Raw genomic sequence first — 20190 nt, 5'->3', positions numbered from 1 at the left:
TTGCTCATTTAGGAGAGGTCACCACCAGGCAGCTCTTCTCCTTTGCTGAAAATAACTGTGGGCCTCACCAAGAACTACAGTCTATAAACACTCCATTAAAAGAAATATAAGCATGTGAAAAAGCCTCCTTAATTCTGGAATTTCAACTATTTAAATATATGGCTTTAAATAAGACTATAACTTCAAGGTTATTTTTAACGTGATAGGAGCATGATTTTATTAAAATTATTTACCTTTTTTTATTTTCTGGCAACAAAATGAGAGCACCTTTCATTTCATGAAAGAAAACAAGTATTTAATTAATATGACATGAAATTTTAGTGGGTCTTCCAGAACAGGAATGGGACCAGAAACATCCCAACTCTAACATCTTTTTTAATTGGTAGCATTAATATACATTTCTAGTTTTCTAATAAATATTTAAAACTTACTTGCCTCTGTTTCTCAAGTTGAATTGTTTTTGTTGTTGTTGTTGTTTTTAAGCACTAGTAAGATACCATATGTTTCCATGCTGATGTTCCCTCTGAATTCTCCTGAACGTTTTTCTTTTTTTCATCCTAACAGTGATTTTTATCAGGCAGGACAGCTCAACCTTACACATCTCTGTCCCTTTCTTAGTGTAAACACCTTAAAATAAGTCCGCTCCACTGTTAACAATCACAGTCAGCCCTGTTTGCCTTCTCAGGCTCTCAGCTGGACTCTGGTATGCCTCCAGAGATCAGAAGATGTCAACACCTCAGCTGCAGTGACACGCATCGCTCTGGCAGCAGCACCCACCGCAGCACTCTCACTTGCCCTCTCCCTGTCTGCACTTCTATCTTCATACAGAAAAATGAAAATCTGGAAAGATCCGGGAAAAAAAATCCTTCCTGAAAAACACACTCCTTTCTCCCTATCATCATTATCAAGTGGACGGGTCCATGATCTAATTCACTGCATAGCTGCAGAGAGTGGGCAGGATCTGTGCAGGGGGCAAGATCAGAGTTTAACCAACTCTGTCCCCAAATGTGAAATCAAATCTTCACCAGAGAGAAGAATTCTCCCTGAACCTGGGGAATTACACTCTGATGTCTAGAGGAAAAGAGAATTTGTAAATCACATGCTCCACGTTTTTTTTTTGCTTTTACTCATAGCGTAAAGACAGAAATTTCATCTTTTTGCAAGAGGGAAAATGGTTGAATGAATGAATGAATATAACCTGCTTTAACTCGCTGTTCTCCTCAAATACATGGCAAAACAGACTAAGATATAAAAAAAAAAAGTTTTTTTCCTCATAAATATACTAAAAATTTTGAGTAATGTGCAGAGCCCAATTCTATCATGCACACTGTACTGCAGCACAGAAGAGTACAAGATTATTTTAAATGTTTCAGTTAACATGCACTTCTGTTACTCAGACTTGTCCACTTAGAGGTAAGCTCAGTTTTTCCCAGGCTGCACTGAACCTCCTATTGAAGAAAGCAATGGTTCTCATGAAATAATCTAATTGAGAGCCATCTGGTACCTTCAGAGGTGGCAATCCTAGCTTATTTTATTATAATAAAATCTACCAGAGGCAGAATAGCAAAATCCATAATACAGTGTCCCTGGCCATCCTAATACAAATAAAAAAGACACTTGCTTTCCCTGGACATTTTAAAGCCTCTTATTTTGAATCTAACATGTCACAAAAATCTAGATTAAAAAAAGTTTTCAGAAAACTAAAATTCTTGATTAAATAGTTCACAAAAGCATAAATTCTAGACACAATGATTAAAGACCTATATCACCTTGAGCAGGGCATGCTGACCTACTGCATTCATGCTTCAGGTCTAAAAAAAATCTGATTAGTTAGAAGATGATGAAAGAATGAATTTGCAACAGGGAAAAAAAAAAAAACACTACCAAAGCCAACACAAGACAGTTCCTCAAACAATTCTCAGTAGTTGATTTTATCCTTTTCCAAATGAACCTAAGTACACCATCTGATTTTATCCTTCTGTAATTCATTAAATCTCATTGCTATTTGAGCAAACTATGGCTTGGGGTGTAAAGCTACCTATCGCACATTGCACCTCTGAGGAGACGACCTGAATGCATGCATTAAAAGACAAGGCTCACAGGCCCCAAAAGGAATTTACTGTCAATAAATTCCCTCCAAGAAATGCCCTCCAGCCCGACCATGGGAGGATGCAGCAGCACAGCTCCCAAGTGCCCAGTGCTCCAGCCTTGACGAGAGCTGTGGCATCCCTAGGGAGGATCTACAGGGACTGCAGCCCCAAAGGCTGCAGTGTAAACTACGTGACTTGTAGCTACGCAGGCTGGAGGAATTAGTTAACTGGGGCAGAATTAAATTAAAACCAGAAGGATTACAGGATTTGGTGTTGTTGAAGGCTAAGATGACCAGGGATCTAGGGAAAACTGCCATATTTATTCAAGAGGCTAATAAACTGAGGGGGGAGAGAGGGAGAACAGTTCGTTCAGGGTTGATACAGGTAGCATCAAAGGTGGATACAGAGTGAAGAGACAGATAAGAATACCTTTGTGAAACAAACAAGTTAGGAGGAAAATATCAAATATGAAGTTATGAATACTGTATTTTTCATTTGTGAATACTGTTTATAACCATGTCAGAGTCAGCAACTGCAATCCAGAGCAAACTACCAGTCAAGCCACTCAAAAGCACCTTGATTTATCACTTCAAGGCAGCTTTTCATACTTCTTTGAAAAATGTTTGGAAAGCCCAAATGCCTATCAGAGAACATAAATACACAGAGGCAAACTTGCAGGTAAAATAGACAAGCCCCATTAAAAAGATGAGACCTGTCCTCTGTGTTTCGCTATTCCACTGATTACTTTCAAAATAACCTTTCTATAAGTGAAAGCAACAACAATGCGAAAAATGAGGGAAGTGAAGTTTCTGTGCAAGCCTGATGTGCAAGAGAAAAGAAACTTGTATGCTATATGTCCACTGTTAGTAATCAAGATACAGGTAAGCCATGAGTGGCATTTTATTGAGAAAAACAAATTCAGTATCAATAACCAGTAATATTTACTGTCACAAATTAGCATGTGTTTTAGGCAGACAACACTGATGATTCGAAGCCAGCCCAGAGGCCATGGCAGCCTCTCAGCAGCTCCTCAGAGGGCCACCACTCCTCCTGCAGCCTCTGCAGGATGCCCTGGCTTCAACTCCTCTGCAGGGCAAGCAGGCCTGACTCACTAAGTTCAGTTCAACAGCACAAAGCATCAAACTTGACAGCTAAGAACAAAAATGAGATCAAAAGTTTCCATTGCAGTTCCGTGGCTGAAACCCTTAGGGGAGTAAGGAGGCATCTGGAAACACCTTTTCTTAACTTCCCTTAGACTCTGTGAAAGCAAAAAGCAAAACGGCAAAGCTTCTTAAACACTCAGAACTTACTCAGCTCCCCTTAACTGTCAGGGGTTGTAAAATCTGTGAGAATCAACAAAAAACATTCTTCAAATGTCATGAAAACAGGGAACGGGAAGGTGCACTTCAACAGCAACTGTTTTATCAGCCTAACAAAACAGCATCTTAACCTGTTAACTAACTGTCAAAAAGCAAAGGATCTCAATATGTAAAGTTGTCTATGAAAATTTCCAAGTGAAAACACACAAACTTAGATGATACAAAGTTAAATTGGATGGGATCTTCCTATTACATATAATTTTATTTATTTTTATTTTTTCCTTTGAGAGCAAGAGTATGCAAGCCTCCAAACACTCATCAGCGGCTAAGGAGTTTATGTTAAAGGCCCAAGGCCCATTCTCAAAAGCCCAGTGCTGGGTAATGATCCATTCCTTCCACTTCTGGATACAGTGAGAAGAAAGGAATCGTGCAGCACAACTTCCTTCCTAGGAGGGAAATACCATCCTTTCATAGAAGGAATAGTCAATGATGAGCCCCTTCAGCCCTCTGCTTGAGGCACGAGTTGCATATACGCTCTCCAGTTTAAGATCCTGCAATGCTGTATTGCTCCTACACAACGATCAGCCCAAATGCATCATCAGAGGACACCCTCTGCAGGTGCTCAGCCCGAATCCTCTTTAAAGAGTACACACATGCAGTATCTAGCGGGTTAGTACCTAACCACCGAAAACCAGATGAATGATGCACGTCAAATCATGCGCTGTGGCAACCAACACCACAACCCAATATCCCGTTAAGCACGGTATTAGGGGCCATGGCAGCTTCCTCGAGAACAGGAGCATGGTAGGGACAGTTGTTCGGGCACGAACAAACGAGCCGTGCAGACGGTCTTTCATCATCCGGTAACAGTTGGCATTGCTGGGAGGTCAGCCCGACTCCATTGTTGTTACAGCAATTTGCATTTTATTTTCCATAATGCTTTCTAATTTCACTTTTTCAATTATTACTTTCAGGCAATTGCTTTAATTATCTGTTATTCCGCAAGGAACGACATTTTCCTCTGGCGGAGAGAGGGGCTGGATCAGACCGCATTAATGCTGATGAGCCTCTCCGCGGGCAGAAGCGGCGCTGGCTGACTTGCCAGCCCTGGCAGCCCAAGTGGGGCGGCCGCTAGCCAGCGCCCACAGCCACTGCTGACAGATTGGCCCACTCGCCACGGCTCCGATGACAAGCTGCACAGGATTACCAGGCACGTATTAAACATTCAAATACGTGCGCTCCCCCCTTTCAATTTCAGATTCACCAGAGCAAATGGCATCACCGAAGACCATGGCAAAATACATCCGGCTGCAAAGCCAGAACAAGCCGCTTTCCCTAATCCAATGCTGTGTTAATGCAGAGCTCAGCAATGATGGATGGACTCATTAGTGCCGCAGTTATCGCCATCTGAACCAGGTGCCAAGACATATGGTTTAACAGATGTTCAAGCAAAAAGCTCTATTCTCTGCGCTGTGCGAGTGTCCAGTTAAACTGGACATCGATAAGACACTGAAAATCGTATTGGGCTTATGGGAGTCACAATTGTTCCCAGCGCAGGAAGCAGTTAAACACAGCCTGATTATGCAAAAAACCCTATTGCTCTGATATCCCAATCAGATCCACAGAACAAACGCTGGACAATACATACACTGCTTTCTGGAGTCTTTGTGTACCAAAATGCCATTTATTCCATTCAGGCAATCCTGTTTCTACACTGTCTCAGTAAAGAAATGAAGCTTAAAACCATGGAAGCTTTCTTCACACACTAGAGAGATTAAAATAGGCAAGAAGCCGCCCCAGCCCAATCTCCGCATTTTAATGTTTAGATTGTTCTCTGTGTGCTGCTCTTTCAAATATTTAATACTTAACGCGTATCCATCCTGAAAACAGCATTAACGTGCAGAACTGACTCTTATTTGCAAGGGTATTTATTGACCTAGCCCTGTTGGAATGCATGGCATCTCTCTCTCTCTCTTTCTCTCTCTCTCTGTCACTCAAAACCAGGATAAAAAGGGGGCTGTATTTATACTAATTGAGCAAATTAATGTGAATAAAAAGCAGCAAAGTACATCAAACGTTAATAAAAGAATTACTATTCTTGAAGTGTCTTCTTAAAAAAAAAAACAAAATTCATAGGCTTTTTTAAAAAAAGAAAACCAGCAGAAGTGGGCAACAACTGATCAGCCTGTTATGATGTCATATACCTATTCTATAGCATCCTTAAGATTACATATGCACATACGCTTATGTTCACCTCCTAAGGAAAGGATTTTCAATAAACACTACTGCTAACTCCTGAAACTTATAAAGCAAAGCACACCACAGCATAGCAGGTAGAAATGCCAGGTTACCATCACGGGTGTGGGGAAACATCACACAACCCAAACGCCTCAGCGCGTACAGTGGCACCAACCTAAAGTTATTAGTGTGTGACATACTACAGTGGAAATTTTAAGAGGAAAATATATTGGGAAAGAAGCCTGCAGCACTACATTCAGACGGTGATGGTAGGTGAAAAGATAATACACACCAAGACTGAATGCATTTCAAAAAGAAAATCAATGCTCACTTTAAACAAAACCTAAGGACTTTGAAATTCTTTCAGAATTTGCCAATAATTGTAGGCCATGAAGAAAATGCTTCAGCTCACAACTGTAATAGATTGGATACTATATCATGTTGAAAAAGTGGGGGAAAAAAAATTAAGTGCTGCAGTGCTATCCTGCTCCCACACCTAGTATTCACAGCCACAAAATGTATGTTTCAGATCATCTTGTTCAACCAGTTAAATCTCTTTATCTGTGCAAATATTTGTTTTATATTAATGCAGTTGCAACTTTTAACAACTTCTGGTATCTTTACTGCTTATCTTTCAATGCCAGAGCTCTGACTGTCCCAGACCTTGGTCCGGTGGGGCTGCAAAATGCAGGGCTGGGAGGGGAAGGGGTATGAAAGGGGACACAGGAGACAAGCTACAATCTAAAAACAAATAAACAAGCAAAATCTACCTTAATGAAAGTCAGAAGAAGTTCAATTCAATGTTAATTTGCTTTTGTCTGAAATTTTTACAGATACGCATTTCTAGAAAATGGAGCTGATGAAGACTTGTTACAGCAATAAACACTCAAAAACAGTGTATTGAAATGCTGTGCCTATTTTCATCTGTTTTTATTTTCAGCCACACAAAGGTATGTGCACTTAATTTATATATACACACAGAAACAAACATAACAGTGGAAATGTGCACGCACACAGATCATCTGTGTATTACCAGGGTTTTATCCCCACTAACTGGAAAATTGTAGTCAGGTCACTACAATGTGACACCCTACTGAGATCCACTCTTAACTTCAGCTTTGGTTGTTACAACACTTTACTCTTCCCTGCTTCTGACCAAATATCGCCATCTTTTCCCATCTGCTGGCACTTTTTATATAGTTAGGTAATTCAGACGTGAATCAAGCTAAAAGTAAACAAAACACAACACACACACACCCCGCCCTAAAACAACAACAAAGATTAAAATAAAATAACCCCCCCGTCCCTAATAGGAACAACAACAAAAATCCTTTTCAGCCAGATCAGTTTCCTGAACTGACCTACTGGAAAGCTGCAAAAGCTCCAGTGTCAGCGCACAGAAGGGACGGGGAGGGAGAAGCTGAGATTGCCACTGCTCAGATTATGCCCAGCTGAAGCAGCTGGGGGACCGCACCCAGAGACAGCACAACTCTGAAAACAAAACAGGGTGGCTGCTTCCCCCTGCTGCTGAATTTACCTCAGGCCCTCTCTGCAGAGGGCTGGGAGAGCCAGAGAGCAGTGGTAGATTCTGTAATGAAATCTGTACCTGCACAACTCTGTTACTTCAATGCAAGCAAACAGGATCTCAGATCATTTCAGATATAAGAAGTCCTAGTGTCCCAGACTGGACCTTCGATCTTTACTTATCAAAAACTGTTAATAGCAACTTGTATGCTACTTTTTCTTCTTTTCTCTTCCCTCCTCCTGCTCCCTGCCCCCAAGGAAATATCTTTTCTCTTTCAATAGGGACATGACCAAAAGCTATTTTCTCTAACACAGTGTACTTGAAGAGTGTCTTTTTTTCCATTGGTCTTTATTTTTTCTTTTTTCCTCATTGGCCTTTGTTGTTATGAGAAAAATACATTCCTAGAATGTTTCAGCTCAGGGCTCTCAAAAACAATTACTTAGGCTTTTGATTTGATCTGCTAGCTCCTCCTTGCTGGGTATCCAGGCTTTATGAATCTCTGGTTCAGTCAAAGGCTAAAGTGAACCTCTTCCAAGTCACACTTCAGAGTCTCATGAAGCCTCATATATATCCACCCTATGTTTTAAGGAAAAGGAGTCAATTCACTATTAGCTGAGCAAAACAGCAGGAACTTGCTGTGTTATCTGTTCAGAGGTAGGAAAGTGGAAGGTTTGCACTTACACCTGGGAAGTAGGATGGAGGGTTGGAACAATGAAGGAGGAAAAAAAAATATGGTTCACCTTTAAACTGGTGAAAATAGAACATTATTTAAGAGAAAACAAGCAGGTGAATGCAAGTTCCAGCATATGATTTTAGTAGCAACATATCTTTAAGAATATCAAAGCGCTTCATAAGCGCAAGCGGAGTTATTCCAACGTCAAAGATATCTTTTGCACAGTCAGGAATTACCACATCTGTGATCCACACACAAAAGAACACCCACAAAGTACATGAAGGGACAAAACATATGTTTTCTGAGTTGTCTGGCTGCTAACTGGGCTTCTCAAGGGCCTGAAAGTAAGCACGGATAATCTGTCAGAGTTATCTGACTCACAGGACCAAGTGATAGGGAAGATTTCCAGCTGGCTGGCTGTCAGCTCTTTCTGACCAATTATCTACTGAAGGTGGTGCTTTACATTTTTTCTTGTATGCTCTTCTTGTTATAGTCCTGTCTTTGGTATAGCATGCCAGCTTAATTCCAGTTTGTGTCCCTTATGTGCTCTCTTTGGCAAGTCTCTGAAATCAAACTCCTCTTCCTCAATGAAAGCATTTTACACATGCTCAATTTAAACAAGTTACTACTCAAAGACACAGAGTACAAATCCTTCCTACTGATAAGATACCTTTTTGATAAATGCAGTGCAGCTACTGTTTGATGCTTGTCCCTTTTTTTTAATGTTGCAGACATATGTCTGGCAATACATTTTGCATGTCAGATTTTCCTAATCAAATACTCCTATTAAAAATATTTATTTTTTTTTTTTTTTACATTTGAAGCTTATGACATGTCTATATGCAACTGTTACTGAAGATTTGTCAGCCTCACTCTCTAATAAGAGAAAACCAAACACACTGAAGGAACTGATTATAATTCATTTCAGAAGTATATTTGAAAAAAAAAATTAAAATAATTCTGATTATAGCCCATTTCAAAGAATGTTTGCCAAAAACTATGTACTTTAAAGTTCTGAAAACGTACAGAAATGTATGACAACTGCATTACATGTATGTTTTACTAGACACCAAATGCCAATTGTATGTACTTAACAGTAATAAATTTTGATACAAACAGAGGAACTTATTTACAAGTAGCAGGACCAAAATGCCTTAAAGAACAACCTTCCTCTACTGGCCACAAAAATTTTGTCAATAATTTTTAATTCAAGGCTTTTAAACATTATAGAACTGATTACAAGTTTCTCCATTACAACTTTCTCCAACATAAAATTTATTTAAATTAAATGTTTTACATGCAGAAGAAAAAAGGAATTTAAATACTTCCCCTCCAGAAAGCATTTTGTCCTCTAGCCAAATAGACTTGGATGAGTTGGCCTTACCTGGAGCCATAACTTGTTATTCACTGCATCTCTCCCCGTAGCAATGCATTGAAATGTAGCATTCTGCCCTGCATTGACCTCTACATCCCCCAGCCTCAAGAAATGTGGAGATTTATCTGCAGAGGTGGAAAACAAAAAGTACAAATAACACTTATTGCTAAAAAAAAGGTACCAGCAACATTATTGTCTCCCCAAAGACGCATATTATAACAACCTTTGGCTGGAAAACAGCAACAGAGGAAAGAAAATGATTTGTTTCATCTCAATTCAAGAAGAAAGAGTCCTTTTAGTCCTTTCCCTTCTCCTCTGGTGATCCTACTACTTTATTTTATGCATGAGTTATAATAAAGTCTTTTAAAAATCAAAGCCAAGAAAAGGAGATCAAATGCCAGAATGTCAGTAGCACATTACAAAAATTATCCCAAAGAATTTCAATTGTATAAAATCTGTCATACTGAGAAAAAGCCAATTAGAAGGATATTGCTCACGTAAAAACATAGATATTGCTCAGATTATTTGCAATGTAACTTTGAGCTCCATTCTTTTACTAAATGAAATCATTTTCTGCTGTTGAACATAATATTTCAGTAGCTGATAAATTTATTTCCCACACTGGCAAACCCCCTAGGAAAGCTCTGTGGCATGACCACCTGAAGGATTTATTAGACATAGGAAGCTGACAGACACATTTGAGGAATGGGTATATTACACAGCTCTCACCCATTCCTTTCTCAAGAACCACCAACTAAAATAGCTGCTGAGCTGCTATTTCTTTGTGCTTAGAGTAAAATAAACACAAACCGACAAGTGGAATGAAAAAGGTTGAAACATCAGCACAGAAAAGCTTATCTGAATACTGTGTCATGCTGATAATCTGCTGTCCTGACCATGCCCAAGTACCTTATCTGGTAATTGCGAAAATGAGGGAGAAAACAAAGCCAGATACTGAAGACAAGGAGAGTTTTGCTGAATACTGAGATCAGATAGTTGGGGTGGCTAAAATATAAAGAAGTAACTCAAATACCCCTTTAAGCTTGGTAGCCCATGAGAGCTGTGGTCTTAACAGACTTGGGGTAGAAGAAAACAAGGTGCGAGGTTGCCAGTGAAACTTTATCATTTACCATCTTCTCACAAATCTGGAGAAGGAAGTTTGTTGTGGTGTTATCTTTTCAGAAAGCAATTAAATTATGAGCCATGAGGCACACTACAATGAAATTACATTTGAGAAAGGAGATGTCTAGGGAAGATCAGAAGAGTGGAAAAGAACCAAATGAACAGCAACACACACACAAAAACGTGATAGCAAGTGTCAGTAATAATTTCTTCCTCAGAACTTTTGTGTGTGCAACACAATTAACATAACTTGGGCTTGCATGTGTGTAATTTTGCCTAGGATTAAACAGGAAAAGGCAAACAAACTCCTTAAGTCTGTCCACAAAATAAACCAACAAAACCAAAAAAACTTCCTTCTACAGTTTGATAGCTGGAAGCCTTTTTTTTTTTTTTTTTTTTTTTAAAATACCCCCAAGTAAGAAAGGACGTGAAATCTGGTAAACCCACATGCAACTGCCAACTCAGTTTTCTGTGGTCAGTGAATATACATATTAACATTAAAACCCAATTTTATCATGCACACCAGCTACGGTTATCATTAAAGGACACTAAAGAATTTCTGCTTCTATATTTGTGCAATACTTCTGGTAGACCAAGATTTTACCCAGGTAAATTGCTATTGCACTACATTTTACCCTGGAAGCTATAACAGAAATGCTATTGAAAGAACAAAGAACATCTGTGATCAAGTGATGAAAACTCAGCAGTCCACAGCAATATCAAATATGTCCTGAAAAGACAGAGAAAAATGCAGCTCTTAATCATTACTTACCACAAGGGTAACTCAGAACCTGGATGTCATCAATGGCAATGTAGCCATTTCTCCCATCTGAGACTTCAGCTTCAAATATTACCTGTCAAAATGAAACAAAAAATGTTTACAACACTCATTTCTACAGAATTCCCACAGTGGCAAGCGTGTAGATATAAGACACATTGCCTTTTTCATTTAGTTGAAGTTCCTACAAGGTTTGACGTCTGAATGGAATATTTATTACCTAATGTATTGCACTTCCGTACTGTTCATATACGTGACTTACTTTGGACTCGATGCTTCTGGCACAACAGAAAAGCATGTTTATTACCTCAATTAACGGCATGCTGTTTTCACTCCACTAAATGTATAAACATGAGTCAATTCTGAAAAAAAAAAAACGCTGCTACTTTCAGACAGGTTCAACATCACAGAACACGAAGGATCACAAATTTTAACAAACTTTGTATACTTGTTGGGGGTCACAGGGTAGTCCACACTCTCCTGCAACTTTCTGCAGCATAATTGTAAAGGAAAGCATGCAGCAGCACAGAAACAGTGCAGCACTCCCCAGTGGCAATGAAAAGAACAGCTGTAGCAGGAGCTCTGCAGCAGCCATCAACCTCATTCTTTATTCTTGCAAGGCAATAAGGAAATTGTGAAAGAAGACATTGTCTTCACATTCAGCTTCTAGTCCCACTCTAAATTGTTCTTGGACTGCTCCAGAGTACAGAGCCATCTTCTGCTACAAATGTAATGAGGTAACATCAAACTGCCCAGAATAAATTGTCAAAGTGATAGAAAAGTAGAGTACAGTGAAAGGGAAAGAAAATAGAAAAAAATAAAGTATGAAGCATGAACACCTAAACTAAAAGGAAGATATAAAACAGGAAAGCACAGCAAGATTGATTCAAGTGATACGATAGAAATTTGTAGTAGTGCTTGCCCAAAGTAAGTATCTTTTGGGGGTCTTCTTTGCAAGACAGGCTCAGAGCAAGTCAGATGCTCTATACATCAACTCTTCTGTAGGTTACACCTTTTGTTCCTGGGGCAATGCAATAGAACAGGAGGGCGAGAGGCTGATAGTACAAGGTACCCTGCAGCTGAGGGGCCAAACACAATCCCCATCGAGGACCCCTCCTGGAGCTTCCCACTGGGGAAACCACACCTGAAGAAGAAGTAATGGCCCCTGCACTCTCTCACCCACAAGGCAGTTCTGGGAGCAAGCAGCTCTCATCAACCCCTGGAGCGCCTTCTGGATCTTTCATTCATAATCATTATGGTCCTCGACAAGCTGCCTGGCATTTATGCAGCTTGGCTGGGAACCTCGCATCAGTAACACCTCTGCGCGCTTTTGCTTCTCTCAGTCCGTTTCCTCAGCCTCACATCCCACCCAGACACGAAGCGCAGTTTCTCTTCTCACCAAAGGGATCACAGTCAGCCTCCTTATACTCAGAGCTAATTCCACAGCCTCCCATGGGAATAAGGAAGAAAAGCTTGCATAGAAAAGTAGATACAGGCGTGTTTACGATGGGTTCAAAGGGTCGCCCCCCAGCTTGTTCACAGACTGCAGAAAGGGAAAGCCTGCAGGGCACATACGCTTTCAGAGCACCAGGCACAATCCCTATTCCAACTTCTCCAGAACTTCTTGCTTACATTCTGTCTGCCCTTCCCTCCACTTTTGCTTTTTTTAATTACTATTATTATTTTTACTCACTACACTTAAGTGGCAAAAAAAACTTCATTATCTGCCTCCTCCTCCTCCTCCTGTGATGGCCAACAGCTCAATGGAAAGGAATTCAGTGCCTGTGGGTCCTACTTCATTCCCTTGCACTATGACCTCTCCAATCTGAGCACTATTTAACGGTGTCCACCAGCTCCTCAGACTTCTTCAGAGAGCTAACACTTCTCCCCACTAAGGAACATCAACGTGAATGTCTTCCATTCTCTAACAACTACACCTGGATCCATTCCCTTTTCTTTTTTCCCCCCTTTTTTTCTTTTAATGGTAATATGGTATGAAGACAATCAGAAAAATAAGTAAGAAATAAATTATATTTAAAGCCCTTCCAACTAACCAATTTCTTTACAACCCACTTCAGTTTTATCACACACATGAAAAAACTTGTTTCTCAAATTTCTGTTAAAAACTTAGAGCATCTATATTAAACAGTGGGCTAAATTTACATCCAACTCTGAACTGGGCTGTTATTCATTCATTTGAAATAATGTTGACTCAGCTCCCAGAGAAGCTTGGCCTCATGTGCAACCCTCCTCTCTATGTTGATAATTTCCTGAACAGGGGACCAGAGGGGAAAGCGTTACATTTCTTGGGACACGGGTGGGAATTTACCACCTCACCCCAAATCTTCCAGATTCATTGAATTAATCCCTTGCCAAAAGAAGAAAAGTTCACAGGGAAGAAAAAGATAAAGACACTGAGATCCATAGGGTGAGGGGAAAAAAAGGGTAAAACAGAAAATAAAGAGGGAAAGGAGAAAGGCAAGAAATCTACAGTGTTAAAGGGAGTAATGGTTATCAGGTAATCAAAGGAAAAATGAAGTGATTAAAAGGATAGAAAGATAGAGATATTAAAGAGTTAAGACTTCACACGTACAGCTTTGCATTCTTTTTTAGTTACATTTCTAAGAGGTATAAATAGGGAATATAATTTCTCTAGGGTATACTTAGGGAATATAATTTCTCTGGGGAACCTGCATTGGCAGGAGGGTTGAACCCGATTATCTCTTGAGGTCCCTTCCAATGCCTACAATTCTGTGATAAATACAACTAGAAAACATCTATGGCTATAGACACTACATAGTAAAAGGTGTAGCTCAGTCACAAAATTCTCATCAGGCTTTAATTTGATAACATCTGTTCACATTTAAAAAGGGAAATGGAAACAAGGAATTGTTTATATAGATGAAGACAGCAATTTAAAATGTTGAGAAGTCAGACCAGAAACTGAGGTAGGTTTTTTTTTTTTCCTCACGTATACACACAATACTCGAGAAAAAGCAGACTGTTCAACTATTCCTTTCACCAGAGAAAGTTTATCCTAACAAAACACCAGTGCTTTGGGAGTGAACCCCGCAGCTGGTCTGAACTGCTTTTCAGTTTACAGTCCTAGAAAGAATGGTTTAAACACCTGTATTGTAGCTGAAAAATAATTCAGACTATCACTCCAGCCAGAAAGCCTTACTTGCCTGCACAACTGTAAATGTCCTTTCACTTACTACAATTTAATTACATGCTCATTTAGTGCATTTTTTGAGACACACTTGCTTCCTTTAATGGAGAGGACAGACTGTTTCCTGGGGATGAGTCAGGCTTGCACACAGAAGACTTCTGGAGACAGTTATCCTGTTTTGTTGGTTACAGGCATCAGTGCAATGAATGAGAATAGGAAATGCTGAATAATTCAGATAATTCAAATGCAGCTCAAGGGAATTACATTTCATCCCTGAGTTTTCTACACAGTTCCTATGTGGTGCTCAAATAGTTACTTACTTCTTCAAAAAGAATTGCATGCTCTTGTTTATGAAGTGCCTGAATTCAGATACGAATGAATTCAATCACAAATGAAATGTTAAAATTCCCTGAACTGGGCATGCTCCTATGTATTTTGCCATCCCCAATGCACCTCTTGTCCACATATTTGTCCATTCTACCCCTAAAACCATGCAAGCCTTCAGTGTACACAATATAATTTGGGAACATCCATAGGTTTACTACTGGTAGCACGAAGAACAATTTGTACCTGTTTTGTACCTGACTTCGTTTAATGACCCAAATCAGTGACAAATCGATCCCAAACATCCTGCTATATTACCCACAACTTTGCAGACCTCTATTAATGTTCCAGGGTCATTTTGTTTAAAGTTTGAGGAGTCCCATATTATTCAATCTTGTATAGAAGCCATTCCTTTTTTCCTTGATTATCATTGTCATCCTTCTTAGAACCTCTTTCGATTGTACTATACACTTTGAAGAAAATGAGAACAGAGCTGGCACACAGTAATCGAGATGTGAGTGAATCATGGTCACAACAGCATAATAGTGTTACCTAACTTATATCAAACTTCTTCATTAACAATCTCTAAAATTTCATTTGCTTTTTTTTGACCATCATTGGGCTTTGAGCTGATATTTTTATGAACCACAGGATCTTACTGCAGAGTGCTAATGGTAAGCTCTGAGCCTATCGTTCCATGTGTGAAATTCCTATTTTATGCAGTGTGCAGTATTTTCTCTCTCTTTATCAAAATGTGCCTGTCGTTTTATTGTCCAGTTACTCACAGTTGGCGATATTGTGATGGTCATTCTTCAGGTCCCCAAAATTAGACATTGCCCTTCTTAATCTAAAGTAGCTTTCATATGCAAACCTTTGTCTTGTCACTGTTCTCTGCCCTTATCCTGGTCTCTTATGAAGGTGTTGAAAGACACAAGTCTCTGTAGAAGCCCAGTGGATTCTTCTGGACATATTAACAATTTATATGCACCTCCTTTTTTTCCTCTTTTAAACAATTATCTATCTATAGAAATATCTTTCTTCTCACATAATGGCAGTTTAGTTTCACTACAAGCTTTTGTACAGGAACCTAGTTAAAAGCCTTTTGGAAGCCTCTACTAGTGAGATCACCCTTACCTATAATACTTGCTGACCTCTTTGAAGGGATCCAAAGTTGAAAATTAAGCTGAAGTCACCTTAAGTGTATGATGTGCGACATACCACAAAAAAGCGAATAGATTCTAGTTGTCTCATATGAGGCACTGCAAATAGCACATAATTCATTTTCACAGCCCAACTCTAAAACACAGATGATGACAATCACTCTTCATCTAATTTTATTCCACAAACAAATGTTTCTGAAACACTTAAATACTCAACAGTATTTGAATGCAATGCAAGAAATAGTAATTATTGCAGCAGAGATGCCCGAAGGGATTTAGCTGCTGAAGTTTAACGACTACACAAATCTTCACATTCCTACACAGCCCTAACGTTGCATCCTATAATCACAATGAAGACTAAGCTTGCATTTGCAGAAATACACAAAACATCTTAAGGAACAGAGTTCACCAATATTTTTATTTTATTTTTTTAACTCTTAGCAGGATTATTTTAGGTTTTCTCATTATTAGTTCATTTGAGGCACTCCCAAAGCACATCTGGCAAATTATGTACAAAATGCAGCCAGGAAAGAGGAAGACAACTCCGTATACCAAAGTTTATAAAGCTCAACATGAAATAGGAAAGTAAGGTCCAAATTTCTCTGCAATGCATGCTTTACATCAAACTTTGCAGGACAAACTGGAATGAATGAAAGATGCACATTAAAAATCACAATTTATCTCAGTCATGCTTCTAGATGTGTGTGTCCCTGAATTCACAGCCCAGCTCCATCCACCAGGAGAGCAGAAAATGCATCTTCCATGCCCCAGAAAGCCCATTACCTCTTCGGCTATTCTGCACAAAAACTTAGTAACCTATGGCCCTCTGGCTTTTGGCTTACATACCTATATTCCAGAAAGCATTCACAGCTCATTTTCATACCTCTAGATTCAGCATTTTAACATACCATTTACTGCTTTATCTGATACCTAACCTTAGAACCTAATTCTCTCTAGATTTTGTAAAAGCTATTTTCTTGATGTAAACCAGAATCACAGAATCATCTAGGTTGGAAGAAACCTCCAAGATCACCGAGTCCAACCTCTGACCTAACACTAACAAGTCCTCCACTAAACCATATCACTAAGCTCTACACCTAAACGTCTTTTAAAGACCTCCAGGGATGGAGGCTCAGAAACCACTGCCTCCAAGTAGGTTACTTCAGTATAGTTTGAGATGTTCCTCATCCCTCCTCCATTTGACTAGTTCTGCCTATTTGAGATACTGAAGAATGCTGGAACGTCTCAAAGTTTTGAAGACAGTCTTATCAGATGATCATACATACAGAAGAAGCATCTATATAACAATTGGACAAAAGTCAGTATTAGTCACATCTTAGTTACAACAGAAACCTAGTGTTTCATTGACCAATTTTTCCTGCTAGGTTCTAAAACGCATCATTAAAACAAGCTGAATAGGATTTTGAGATCGAAATAAGAAAAAAAAAGAAGTGGAAACACTTAGATCTTGCAATTTCCACAGAGCATTCAATTTGCAACCATTTTTGTTCAGCTATAGGAGGGCTTCTAGTAGTTTAATTATCTGAAATTAAATTTGTAAATAGATCAGTTCTGATGCTTGGTGGAAAGTTGTATTAGAGAGCTCCATGCAAACAGAAGGTATCTTGTGTGACAGCAGTACAAAACCAACCAACAAAAAAACATGAACTGGTGATCATCAAGTACAGTCTACAATGACTTGAAACTTTGTGCTCTTTCCTCACTGCTTCAGTATGCACAAATTCTGATAGCATGCATTTTGACCACGCTCCCACATCTTTTCTATTTAAGTTGTGAACAAAGCGAATGAAGAAATGACTTAGAACCAAGAGGAGCAGTGGAGCTTATTAACCTCACCAGACCTAAACACTTAGTCTTTCATAAACGTATCTAGTGTGAAAATTTCAATGATTTTTTTTCTACTATATACATTTTTCCTTCATTAAGTAATTTTTGTAAAAGCACAGTAGAGTGACCCCAACTATAGTACAAGTTAGTACTTATACTATAGAACTGGTTAAGATTAAACAACACATTGTTTGTTTTGTAGTAAAATAGCTTTCCGCAGATGAAAAACCATCAACAGAAAGACCAATTATGCAGAAAACAATAAAAACGTCAACAAATCCCATTCAGTGACAAGGTTCTAATTCTATTTAATGCTTTTGCAGCGTTAAGGACATTTAAAAAAAAAAAAAAGAAAAGATTTTATTCACAAAAAAATAAAATAATCATGAAGATACTATCACATTACAAAAGAAATACTTAACAAAAGCTAGCTGAAAACAAGAAGGGACAACGAAATAAATTTTTACCTAACATAACAAAAATTTTGTTGACATAATAAAAAACATTTCCCTTGTGAAAGTTATAGATCATTTTGCTGAACTAATTTAGAAATCATGAACACATAATTACTTCCATTTGAATGCATAAGTAATGCTGCGAGGCAGCCTTTGCTGCTGACAGGGCCCAGGAGAATTTCCAGCAGAGTAAATCAAACACTTGAGTGAAAACTTTGGGACCTAAATTCTGCTAAGTCAGCTACTGCCCTATTACTTTTTTTCCCCTGCAATATCACACCTTCTGAGATTGAAAGATGAAGGAGTTAAGGCTGTCTTCTCTCCTATAACCTTACCAGCAGAGCTGGCCTGCAAGGGCTTACAGGTTCATCAAACGTCTCAGAGTCATCCACAGGGGCTCTTGGCAGACACCTCCTCACACCCCCAAACACGTATCTAAGGTCTGACAAACCTTGCAAAGTCTGCACTATCAAGATTCATCTCAGTTCACACTCTGGTGAGAAACCCCCCCAGAAAACATGCCTACCAAGGGTCCTCCTGACCCCAGACCATGTAACCTTAGAGAACTCACTAGTCATAAATGAGCTAGCGCATCTACACAGCCCCAGCTAAACAGCAACATTAAAATTGTCTCTTTAGACATAAGAGAGAGTTGTAGGTAAGCTTTAGGTAAGTTCTGCAATTTAAACATGAGGAGAATTGCTAACAGTAAGCTACCTCCACAAGCAAAATACATAATTAAGATGAAGCCCAATAAACCTTTGAAAGGGAATGTATCTTCAGTTATCTGATACAGGGGAAGCAGGAGACTACATTTAGTGCCCCTGGATACCCCTGGTATTACAGTTAGGAACGCTACAAAAACAAAAACCTTCACATCCTTCCACTTATCTGCATTTACTCCTCTTAAGCTGTGTATGCCAAGCATTTCTAGGTGCATGCTTAGAAAACATCTGGACGAACCACCACACACAGAAGAGTTGCAGCTGCTCTAGCTTTGTAGTAGCAGTAGTTTATCCTCTGGAAATACTTATGGTCTTACAAAACCCCACCCTGCTCTTGACCAGTTGATCAACATCTTGATCAACTTGAAGAAAAATCTTGCTTACATAGTCTGCAAACACAAGATCTTCAATAAACCGAAATATTTGTTTAAGGGTAAAAGTACTTAATGATTTAGATTTAAACATAAGAATAATACTGGGTGCAAAGTGAGGACGCTTTGAACTTTTAGCCATGGGAAACAAAAACCTTGATAGGACTGTAAATCATGACATTCATATGCTAAAACTGTTACAGTAGCAATAAGAGACATAAGCTAAGAACCAGTATGAGTTATTTAATACTTATTATTGTGATAAACCTAAACTTTATGAAAACCATTTCCAGCAGGACAGAAGCAGTCCTAGCAAAAATAAAAATGCAGCAGTACAAGTCAGGCATGATGCCACTGTACTCTGCTGAGACTGGAGAAGAGGTCAGTCTTTTTTGCCCTTCAATGACCCTTGGGAATTCCCTACCACGTGGAGCAAAACCAAACAGATTTTTATATATACTTATATATACGCACACACACACACAAGTACATACATATATACACATCATGAATACGTTCCTTCTCAAACCAGCCAAATTAAGGATTCATTTGAATATACTCAGTAATCATAACCGTTATGCCTTCAAGTAACATCTGCATAGATCAATAAAATTATCAGTTTCTAAACCATGAGATATTTTCCTTGTTCAAGTAAAATAAAATGACAGCATCATAGAATTAGTGTACAATGAACAGAAAAAAGAAAAAAAAAGAGAAGCCAACATGACAGACTGAAACCATCAGACAAAATTCACTGGTTCATGTTACATCCTACATATTGCTTTCTAAAACAACGTTTTCCAGTCCATATCAGAGGAAAATAGCTAAAATCACTTATTTTCAGAACAGCAATGAAAATGATTTGAAGCACCTGTGCAGGGCATCAAATCCACACCCAGGCATTTGCTTGCTTCAGACAGAAACACTGTTCAAAACTACTTTCTAATTCCAGAAACCACCAATCAATGTTCTGGCTGGTACATAGCTTTCTTTCCTTTCCTTTCCTTTCCCTTTTCTT

The 20190-nt window shown here is 38.9% G+C and overlaps 1 protein-coding gene across 4 annotated transcripts in view; it reads right to left on the bottom strand.

Annotated features, from left to right (window-relative positions):
- PTPRK (protein tyrosine phosphatase receptor type K) overlaps positions 1-20190 on the bottom strand; it is a 421511-nt gene that overhangs the window by 220763 nt on the left and 180558 nt on the right. For all 4 annotated transcript variants that reach the window (XM_066994303.1, XM_066994304.1, XM_066994305.1 and 1 more), the window contains exons 4-5: positions 11115-11196; positions 9230-9345 (exon numbers count right to left, since the gene is read on the bottom strand). In XM_066994303.1, the coding sequence (XP_066850404.1) occupies positions 9230-9345; positions 11115-11196 (198 nt within the window). The remainder of the gene's footprint in view (positions 1-9229; positions 9346-11114; positions 11197-20190) is intronic.

The sequence above is a fragment of the Anser cygnoides genome, chromosome 3, assembly GCF_040182565.1.
Source record: "Anser cygnoides isolate HZ-2024a breed goose chromosome 3, Taihu_goose_T2T_genome, whole genome shotgun sequence".
Taxonomy (NCBI): domain Eukaryota; kingdom Metazoa; phylum Chordata; class Aves; order Anseriformes; family Anatidae; genus Anser; species Anser cygnoides.
This window is presented reverse-complemented; position numbering and strand designations above follow the sequence as displayed.